Source organism: Asparagus officinalis, chromosome 3, assembly GCF_001876935.1.
Source record: "Asparagus officinalis chromosome 3, Aspof.V1, whole genome shotgun sequence".
Classification (NCBI taxonomy): domain Eukaryota; kingdom Viridiplantae; phylum Streptophyta; class Magnoliopsida; order Asparagales; family Asparagaceae; genus Asparagus; species Asparagus officinalis.
The window spans coordinates 57,605,866-57,616,619 of record NC_033796.1 but is presented as its reverse complement, the minus strand read 5'-3'; the positions used below and the strand labels follow the sequence as shown (position 1 = coordinate 57,616,619).

The following is a 10,754-nucleotide window of genomic DNA, read 5'->3' as shown; positions in this document are numbered from 1 at the left end:
CCCCCCCAAAAAAAAAAAAACCCCAAAAAATAAATAAATAAATAAATTGCTCCCCCAACCTATCTTAAAACAATAAACAGTGGCAAATTGAACTAGCACATTGGAAAGTAAAAGCCCATTTAAATTCCCAACAATCAAGTCAAATGGGCCCAAAGACTAAAAGTCCAACATTACAACACTAGAAACCCAAAAAACTAATAAAAATAATAACGAAAAAGATCCCAAGTGCATTCCTACAAGATGCTATAGTTTTATAGTATTATATTTTTTTATTTTTAGGTAAATAGATACTTATTATCTGCCCCTCAAAGAAAAATTTTGTGGATCCGCCAGTGCACTTAATCTTTATATCATAGCATTTGCCATTTCTACACATGATGCTTATTAATCCACTGCAGATTTTGTACATCTTATAACCGCTTCATATGACTTCACCTTCAATAAATGGTCATACAATAATCCTAAAGCATGCCCCTGCTTTTTTCATCTTGTTTTGAGTGTACAAATCATATTCTAGATCTCATTATCATAGTGAAGGATTGCATTAAGTGAAGTAAAGAAAAATAGTGACCCAAATATTTTGAGTTAAATGTTGGACGGTAATATGCATCACTCACTCATTCTTCTACCTAAAGTTACATTTTGTTTGTATTTTAAAACTTCTCTCCATATTTTCCCCCCTGCTTTCGGAATTATTCTTCTCCAAACTCATCAAGTAATACAATACCATCAACAAACATGCACCATTGAGCTTCATCTTCAGCATGGAAAGTAAGTTCACCCGTGGAAAGTGTAAACAACAACATAGTCTTTACCCCAAAATTTCAGAGTTTGCCACATGAATCATAATCTTATGTTTAGTTCTGTTAAGGGCCATCTTCTCTATTGAGTTAACTACTATCATATCGCTCATAATTGTTTCTGACCAAGTCCTCTTTGCCCCCATTAACTATAATCTCATGGCCTAATCTCACCATTAGCAGACATCGCTAGCATACACGGACAAGGAAAATAAACACAGTGCATTCCTTGTTCTGAAATGTTGACACCTTGATCAACATATGACATTCCTGCAAACTTAAAACTCAAAAACACGCCACAAGATAATGAGATACCAAATTACAATACACTGTTCAGGTCCAACAACAGACATATACCAGGACCAAGTTAATCATAAATATAACATAGGAAATTTCAGTGCATTATTACCGAGATGACATAGGTCAAACCACATGCAAGAAGCAGATAACTTGCAATCTCCTGAAGCAGCACCATCTCTTCTCGCTCTCCCTCGAAATCAGGGAACGCTCTGGTCATCACAGCAACACTGCAATCCAAAAGTTAATTCACTCAATCTTGAAAAAAACAATAAAACTTAAAATCTCAACAGAAGAAATTTTCAAAACCGACCCAAATCATGTTTTTATTTTCAAAACCGACCCACTTTTTTTTATTTATCAAAATCGACTCACTTTTTGCCACGTCAGCTTAATCTCATTTCCTAATTAGTCGGGGTTGCCAACCCCGACTATTTAGGACAGCAAAAACCGGATTTAAGGCTTCTAATTGGGTTTTAACAATCTCCTAAACAGTCGGGGTTGCCAATCCCGACTGTTTAAGAATGGGATTAAGCTGATGTGGCAAAAAGTGGGTCAATTTTGATAAAAAAAAAGTGGGTCGGTTTTGAAAATAAAAACATGGTTTGAGTTGGTTTTAAAAATTTCTTCAATCTCAACATTAAAAAATGTACGTATCACGAACAATATCTGTAGCGCTCCCCTACCTGCCCAGAACTCCAAAACCTAGCACATAATGAAACAAATACAGCAAGTTTTAAGAAAATTAACAATATAATATACAAAAAAAAAAGTTACCCTCCAGAACTTCATAACGAAGCTCCATTCGGTCTCGGCAACCGCCACGAACAGCGCAAGCACAACCGCATAGCACCGAAATATTCCACCAAAGATCTGAAGAAAGAAAAGGTTTATTTTTAGTCCCTTAAATCTTCAATATTTTGAAATTAGCCCTTCAAATAATTTACATTAGGTCCCCCATTCTTATTGAAAAGGAGGAAGGACCTAGGGTTCGATTTGACACGTGATCCTTCTTACATCGGCGCCGTTCTTGAAGGATCTGACGGCGGAGAGAACGTTGACGGAGACGCAGAGGACGGCGACGACGGCGGTGAGGAATCTGAAGCACCTGCAGACGATCAGCAGAGGGTCGGGACTGGGCCGGATCCCGGCGGAGACGAGCTCCGGCGGGCGGCTGGAGGAGGCGGGGTCGGCGTCGCTCGACATTTGAAGCGAGCTGGGGTTTGTGATGAGGGAGTGGGGAGTTTTGGGAGAGGAATCGGTCGTTTTCTTTGGGACAAATTTTCGTTTTAGACCTCTTTAGAAAAATGTTTGCCAAAATTTACCTATTTCGGAAATATTTGTCAATTTCGATTCAGTTTCAGCCATTTGGCTGAAACTAGATCGAAATTGGTGAAATATATTCATAAACTTCACGGGATTTGCCATGGGTTAACAACGTGATTATGCGGGCGAAAGCGGGTGAAATTTTGATATGAAATCCCGTGAAGCTCAAACTTCACGGGATTTCAAATCCTGTGAAGTTTCTTGCCATAGTCCAAAGAGCACTGCTTTCTGGCAAGCTAGCCTGCAACTCCATGGGATTTGAAATCCCGTGGAGTTGGGGCAGGGCCTATATAAGGCTCACACGATCAAAAATCGCGTTACCCGACTATTTCTTACGACTCTCTCTCTCTTGGCTCCTTGCATTCAAACCCTAGAACTTTATACTGTCGCCCCTCGTCGTCGTCGCTGTCACCACCGCATTGTCCATCGGCGATGGTCGATCCTACCGCCGTCATTGCCGGAGTTTACCAGAAATTAGGGCATCAACAAATTTTAGATAAAATCTTTAAAAAAATTATTTTTTCTCCTAATTTTTTACATATTCTCACTATTTCATGCTAATAGCTTGTTTAAATTTAGATTTTGAAATAATTATGAATTTTGTAAAGAAAAATTAAAGAAATTTATGTATGAAGTTAGAGGGGAAATTATCGAAAATTGTAAAAGTTGGTGTATTATAAAGGTTTGACATTTGGTTATATGGATGTCTAAAATTGATATTAGAGGATTTAATGGTACATAATATTTTTTATGTTTTTCGTGTAATATTGATATTGGAATTTTTTAACTCTTCAGAGGTAACGATGAACGATCAAATCGCAATTCTTTGTTCATATGATAGAAAGATTAACTATCTCGAGAATAATATGCCCGTATATGAAGGAGATGTGACGAAGCCGTTGTTTATATCAAAATTATGTACTTTCGATGAATTGGTTAATGACTTACACAAACTTACATTAACCAATCCACGTGAGTATCACCTCAATATTATTTACAATTATCCTGTTACGAGGAACAGAACAAGCGACATTCAAATCTTAAGTGACTATGATATGGGTCTTATTGGAATATTGCATGATGAGAAGCGTTCACTGAAATTATTTATTGAAAAGCATCACAGAAATTTGGGCAAATCGGTGAATCACGACGGAGTATACTCTCGCATGTTGGAGGACCTTGAAGTTGACTTCGCCGTCTTTTTATCTCCGCAACAAGATATAGGATGGACACAGTCACAATACTTGAGCGGTCTTTCGCTTGTGGGCACTTCAAATGCCTTCGATGATAACGCTCCCCTTCAAGATATAATACCTTCATATGAGTGATGATAGAAGATGATAATGTAAGTGTCGAATCCGAGGATGATGACGAAGAGGATGGCTTACAAATCAATAGAATGACGTGTTTGATAGATCGTGATGAAGGGGACAACCAATATATCGACCGATGTTACTCTAACAATGAGTATGTCGTGCTAGAGGATCCACCACCCAAAGAACTTCATGGAGAAGAATGGATTGATAACTCCACGATAGAAAGTATTCCTATCGACACTAATATAGTTGATGATACACAAGGCGAGGACTTCTCATTCAGAAAGGACGGTCTATTTGAAAGCAAGGAGAAATTGATGCATGCTCTTCGTTTGTGGGCCATCCAAAAAATATCAAGTTTAGGCAGATAAAAAGCAATGCAACAAGCTATAATATAGTTTGTTTTTACCGTAAAGACGGTGAGAAAGAAGATGGCGGTGGGCACCATGAAGAAAATGCAAAATGTCCTAGAAAGCTTAATTCATGCTTGGGTGTAAGAGTAGGCGGACAATTTAAAATAACACACTACAACGGACTTCACACTTGTAGTAATCCTTGATTAAAGATGAATCATAAACACGTGTCCACCTCTTTCATATATTGATTGATTATGCCTAAACTAAGGGAGGATCTTGATCTAAGGCCAAAGGATATTTGTCTTTTAGTGCATAAAGCGACCAACTTGAATGTATCATACAATAAGTGTTGGAATGCTTGGAGAAAGGCGATGATAAAAATATTCGAAGATTGGGACAAATCTTATGAGATCTTACCACATTATCTTGAAGCACTCAAAAAAGAAAATCTGGGGACAGTGTACGAAGTATCATCAGACCCTGTTGATGGCGAAGATAGACGGTTCACAGGTGTATTTTGGGCATTTGGGCCTTGCATTGAGGAATTCAGATATTATCATCCTCTTCTTAGCATTGACGGCACCCACTTGTACGGTAAATATAAAAGTGTTTTTCTTGTTGCAACCAGAGTAGACACAGATGGTGGTTTATTTATTTTGGTCTTTGCAGTGGTTGATGTTGAAAACACGAAAAAATACTCATGGTTTTTTGCATGCATTAGATATCATATCCCTAGTATGCGAACGCGATCGATTACATTCATATATAATAGGATGAAAGGACTTACAATAGCACTCCAACGACATTTTCCATCGCCACATCAACATCGTCATTGCTTGCGACATATTAGGGACAACTTCAAGATGAAGCATGAACAAGTGCAGCTTCAAGATCTTCTTTGGCAAGCTGGATGTGCAACGGAAAAATTAGTTTATGAGCAACTACGGTAGAGGATTACGTTCATTTCACAAGTTGTACATGATTGGATCGAGACTAGTTTGGGTCAGAACAATGTTGATAAGTGGGTTTTATGCGAAGATGGTGGGAAACAATTTTATATGATGACCACTAACGCTTCTGAGAGTTTCAATGGTGTGCTTAGGGGAGCATGCAGTATGTCAATACAGTCATTAGTTGCAAACAATATTTTACAGACTTAATAAATTCTTCCTTAGCAATGCACACTTTGTGCAAATATCCCGTCAGAGCTGATGCCGAAAGTTAAAGGCATATTAGCGGATCAGATTATGCACACTCGATCATTTCGTGTCGTTAGATACATTTTTAATGAATGGGAGGCATTGAGGGAATATCACATAGAGAAAGTCGCTCTTACAAAGTTAATTTGCTAGTTGATCACACTTGTACATGCACTTGTAATATACCGTAATTACAATAGCTTCATTATTCCCATATTGTCACGGCTTGCTCGGGTCTATAAGGTGGTGCGAGGATATCACATTATACATTCACCGCAGATTCCTATTCAACTTATAACTATCAACAAACGCACAAAGAGTGTTTTCGTCCACCATATGATAGTCGGCATTGGACACAAGGTGGGCCACGTGTAAGGACCATGATTTTTGGATACTAGTTAAAATAATTTTTTGGTATTCTAAAATATTAAATAATTATTTTAAAGGAGTGTTTATATTTTCTCGATTTTCTAGAATTTTCTATGATTTAAATATCCGGTTTTATATAGTTTTGTTAATTATAAATTAAATTGTTACGATAAAAACTTTTTTAATTAATATTTAAATTATTTCTTGTTATTATTATTATTATTATTATTATTATTATTATTATTATTATTATTATTATTATTATTATTATTATTATTATTATTATTATTATTAATTTACACTGATTTTATCTTGATTTTTTCTCTTTGTATTTCTCCTTAATTCTCTCACTAATTATTCCCCCGATTTCCTCCCTGAATCTCTTCCCTAAATTTTCTCTCATTTGAATTCTTTCCATAAACTCCTCAATTCATTGATTTCCTTCCTAACCAACCCCCCCAATTCACGCGCATAATCCCTCTCTCTCCTCATCATCAGCTCCCTTTTCTCTCTTTCTATTATTTCTCTCTCTCACTCCTCATTATCACAACTAGCCAATCAATCTCTCTCTATCTCTTCTTTCTTACATTTATCCCCCGACAACCCAACACCATCGCACGCCCAGCCAGCTCCGAACACCGAGTTCGCCATGAACTTCTCCCCCTTAACTCCGACAACCCACGCAAACCGCACCACCAACATCTCCCCTTGTCCTCCCCTCTCGGCCGAGGCCTCTAGTGCGCCGCCGCCCCCTCAAGCTCCGCCTCCCACCTGCTCCACGCACAAACCCACACCCATCTCCTCCCCCAGCCGAACTCTGCCATCTCACGCCTTCGCTGGACCCTGTGGGCCGCGGCGTTGTCGAGCCACACCCCAACCCCACCCCACGCCGACCCCCCAGATCCACGTCGATGTTCCCCGACGATCGCCGCTCCCAAGCTCACCCGCTCTCCTGGTCGTGCTCACCGTCGCGCCTGAGAACGCCGCCGCCCTGCAGACCCCCTCTCACACACCCTCGAAACCCGCGGCCAGCCCAAGAAATGCGCCTCCACCTTCTCCTCCTGTTCGCAGCGCCCAGATCCGTAGTTCGCCGTCGCCCATCACCACCTCATGTCGTCAGACAGCCCCTGACCGCCTCCGCAGCCCCATCAGCCCTCACGTCGCCATCGGCCTCCCGACCCCTTGTTCACCACTCGACCACCTCCAGCCCTTCATCGTCGGATGTCGTGCTACCCGCATCAGATCCGACCTGCGCCACCGACGTCAATTAGTTCGACGCGTAGAGGCAAGATCTCGTCTCTCCATATTTTCTCATTTTACAAATATTATCGGTTAAATAATTTAATTTAGATATGATAATGTCGGTAATATGCATGTTGTGAATTTTTGACTTGGAATGTTGATAAATAGTATTAGATAATATTTTAGAAATAATAATGAGATATTTTGTGGTAATTATATCTGAGAATTAACGAGCATGAAATGATGAGTATATGTGTTGTAATTAGAATTTACAAGACATTAATAATTTTGTATATTTTCATCTAAGAATTCACGGACGTAAAATGACAAGTTATGTGTTAAAATTTAGAATTTACGAAATTTTATAGAAAAGGAATTAATTAAGGAAAATTTATAAAATAGGAAAATATTACTTTTAATGCAGAAAGGAATTAATATATTATATTACATAAATATTTTTTATTTATTTTAAATTAGTTATAATGAGAAATAGTTTTAAATAATAATTAAAAAAAAGAATATTATTATTTATGATAGTATGACTGATATTCGTAGAGCGCGACATTCTATATGCAAAACAACATCGGTTTCTAGTTTTCTTTTTCCGCATTATTATATTAGAGAATACGTAAGTACGGATAATTTGCATGATGCTCTACCCATCGAGGTGCTCTTCCCTGCAGTTCAGCTAGCTTACGGGAGAGAGCTTTCCCTGCTCCTAGCAATGGTTGCTAGCATCCATTGCGGGCTCAGGGGTTTGGTTAGCAGTTTCACACATATGGGTTCTGAACCATCAGCTGAGCTGGTTTGTCCGAAGGTTGAGCTCCCTTACGAGAATACGTAAGTACGGATAATTTGCATGAGAAGTTCGGATATTCCAGTAGTAAGATAATAATAAAGCCCCCTCATGAATTGCATTCATGTTGTGATAGACCGCTCATGCATTTTATGTTCCATTATAATTCTTATTCATGCTTCATAAACTTGTTAATCATGTTCAAAATGTAGTATTATTATTCATTATCTTGATGTGTTGAGAACCTTAGTAGTTCATGACTTAGTGGCCTTGTACGTCACGAACAGACCTAGTGACACGTATGGGTGTTGTCTGAGTTAGGTGGTGAACCCGAGTTTTATAGGAAATGTGATTGCTGACGTAGGATATCTAGAAGAGTTGGGATGGGGAAGTCCTTGTTCATGTGATCGGATATAGCTGTTGATATATCTTCCAGGCTCGCCCCTAGATCCAGTGTACCTTGGGGTAAGTTTGTTGGGTCAAAGTGAAGCCAGTGTAGTCACTTTGGTCTGTGAATTAGATATTCACCCGAGTTTAACTTAAGTTTTAACCAGGTTGAAATCGGATTGCGTGTAGCCCTCTGACCGATCCAATGTAGCAGCGTCTTGGGTACACGTAGGGGATTTGTGAACAGTCGGATATCTAGTGATATTAGTGATGACTTTGTGTGAGGAGTTAACCAGTAACTTGTTATAGGATGGATTAGTCATAGGATTTAGATTACCAGTTGGCTTGAGTTCTTCTGTTATTTTTGGTAGTAGTAAATGTTCACTTAAATTGCTAGAATTACAGAATCATATTCCATCATTATTATTATCATGGCATGGGTCATTAAACCGTTTTATTTGTTCATGTGAGATCTTGTCGTGTGCCATGCACGCTGGCGTATACCTATTTTCCTCTGGTGTGCGTCAGACTTAGGAGACGGACAGGTCCAGCTTGACATTGAAACAGAACTAGCGTATGCCGAGCCGGAGTGTCTTCCTAAGGGAGTAGAAGAACCAGCTGAAGCGTAGTGGTTTCCTTATGTAGTAGTAGTTGGACATTAGAACTCTTTTACCGTACTTTTTTTTAGTTAATGTCGGATTTTCGTATTTTGGCAGTACTTTCTTTTATTATGGGCTATGTATTTTTTTTTATTTCTATCTGGAGCTGTTTTGTAATAAGGGTATGTTTGACCCATATTTTTTTATGTCTAGGATGATCTGTTCTTGATGATATGTTCATTTCTTATTCTGGGTTATCTTTATATTCTTGCTATTGTGATCGGGGACCTGTGTTTGAGATTTATGTACATTTCTTATTCTGGGTTATCTTTATATTCTTGCTATTGTGATCGGGGACCTGTGTTTGAGATTTATGTATTGACGCTTAGCGTATTGGCTATTGTGATCGGGGACCTGTGTTTGAGATTTATGTATTGACGCTTAGCGTATTGGATTGAGAAGAAAAGAAAAAGAAAGAGAAAAAAATGATAGTGTATATTTCTTCTCAATCCAATACATCGCGGGCTTGTTTACATTCTGATTCCCAGGTATTTTGGGAAGCGGGGCGTGACAGGTTTTAGTCGTTGCCGATGCAGGTCATGATCTCGAATCCTCACTAGTAAGAATATAGTAGACAATTTAGATACATATCATATTTCATCCGCAAGACTATAATTAAGTTCTTATATTATTATCTTGATAACTATGTTTTAGCTCATATTTTCTAATATATTGTTTTGATTTTAACCCTAATTCTTTGATCCTCATTTTCCTTCAGAACCATGGTAGGTACTCACGGTTTTAGTAACCCGTCTAGTAGCAGTGCCCTACAGCCCGAAGTGGATCCAAACCACCTTCTGATGATGATTCAGGGATTGGTCACCAATCAGCAGTACCTGGCTGGACAGCTGCATAGGGAGCCTCAGCACCAGCCTCCCTCTCGCGCAGAGTCTGGAGTTAGAGAGTTTCGATATATGCGGCTTCCTTCTTTTTTTGGTGCCGAGGGACCATTAGCAGCAGAGGAGTTCCTCAAGGTCACTGAGACTATTCTCACAGTGACCCGCATTGCCCATGCTAAGTGGGTGGACCTCATGGATATTCAGCTCACCGATACCACTCGGATATGGTAGACAGCTGAGAAGACTCATTTGGAGAGGCCCATCCTGTGGGAGACGTTCACCGAGCGCTTCAACAGAAAATATTTTCCTCGGTCAGCTCGGGATGAACTCCTACGTAGATTTGTTGAGCTTAAGCAAGGAGGGCGAACAGTTGATGAGTACGAGGCTGAGTTTTATTCTTTGAGCCGATATGCTCCCCACTTGATTACAGACCCTACGATTAGGAGGCATCAGTTTTAGAAGGGTCTGGATAAGTACAATAGGATGGCTCTGGCAAGTAGAGCTTTGGTGACCCATGATGCAGTACTAGATGCGGCACGTGAGATTGAGAGTATGCATAAGGAATTTAAAAACTCACACGTGATTTAGAGCAGGACACCAGCAGCTCCGGCCCGGAATGTCGAGCGTCCCCCTCCAAGACAGTAGCAGTAGGCTCCGCAGAGGCAACAACATTCTCAGCATTAGCCATCACCTCAGAGTCACCCTTATCAACGTCCTGGAGTGTAGCCTCGCGGCCAGCCATCAATGAAGTGTACTCATTGCGGCTACACTGGGCATACCCAGCAGGAGTGTCGCAGGCGTCTTCATCTGTGTTACGCCTGTGGATCCCCCGGTCATGTCAGTTGGAACTGTCCGCAGCGGCAGCAGGCCAGTTTATCCCCACCTCCAGTTCGAGCAACTCTTCCAGCTCCACCTCGACCTGCCCTAGCAGCATCGCCTCAGCACAGATCTTATCCTCAATCAGGGCCACTTCCCCCACAACAATAGGTATATCAAGAGGCACACAGATAACAACCTCGGCGATAGATATTTATGATGTCAGCCGTAGAGGCTGAGGCAAATGACCAGGTTATCACTAGTAAGAATTGTTCATCTTAGTTTTATTTGCATATGAACTTCCTTATTTAGCATCACATAATGATATCATGATAGGATTGTTTATGAATAC

The 10,754-nt window shown here is 39.9% G+C and overlaps 1 protein-coding gene across 1 annotated transcript in view; it reads right to left on the bottom strand.

Moving 5' to 3' along the window:
• The window catches only part of LOC109834191, a 5,375-nt gene extending 3,025 nt beyond the window's left edge, over positions 1-2,350 (bottom strand). The window contains exons 1-4 of the mRNA XM_020402131.1: positions 2,115-2,350; positions 1,875-1,970; positions 1,762-1,802; positions 1,210-1,327 (exon numbers count right to left, since the gene is read on the bottom strand). Coding sequence (XP_020257720.1) covers positions 1,210-1,327; positions 1,762-1,802; positions 1,875-1,970; positions 2,115-2,303 — 444 coding nt within the window. The 5' untranslated portion in view covers positions 2,304-2,350. The remainder of the gene's footprint in view (positions 1-1,209; positions 1,328-1,761; positions 1,803-1,874; positions 1,971-2,114) is intronic.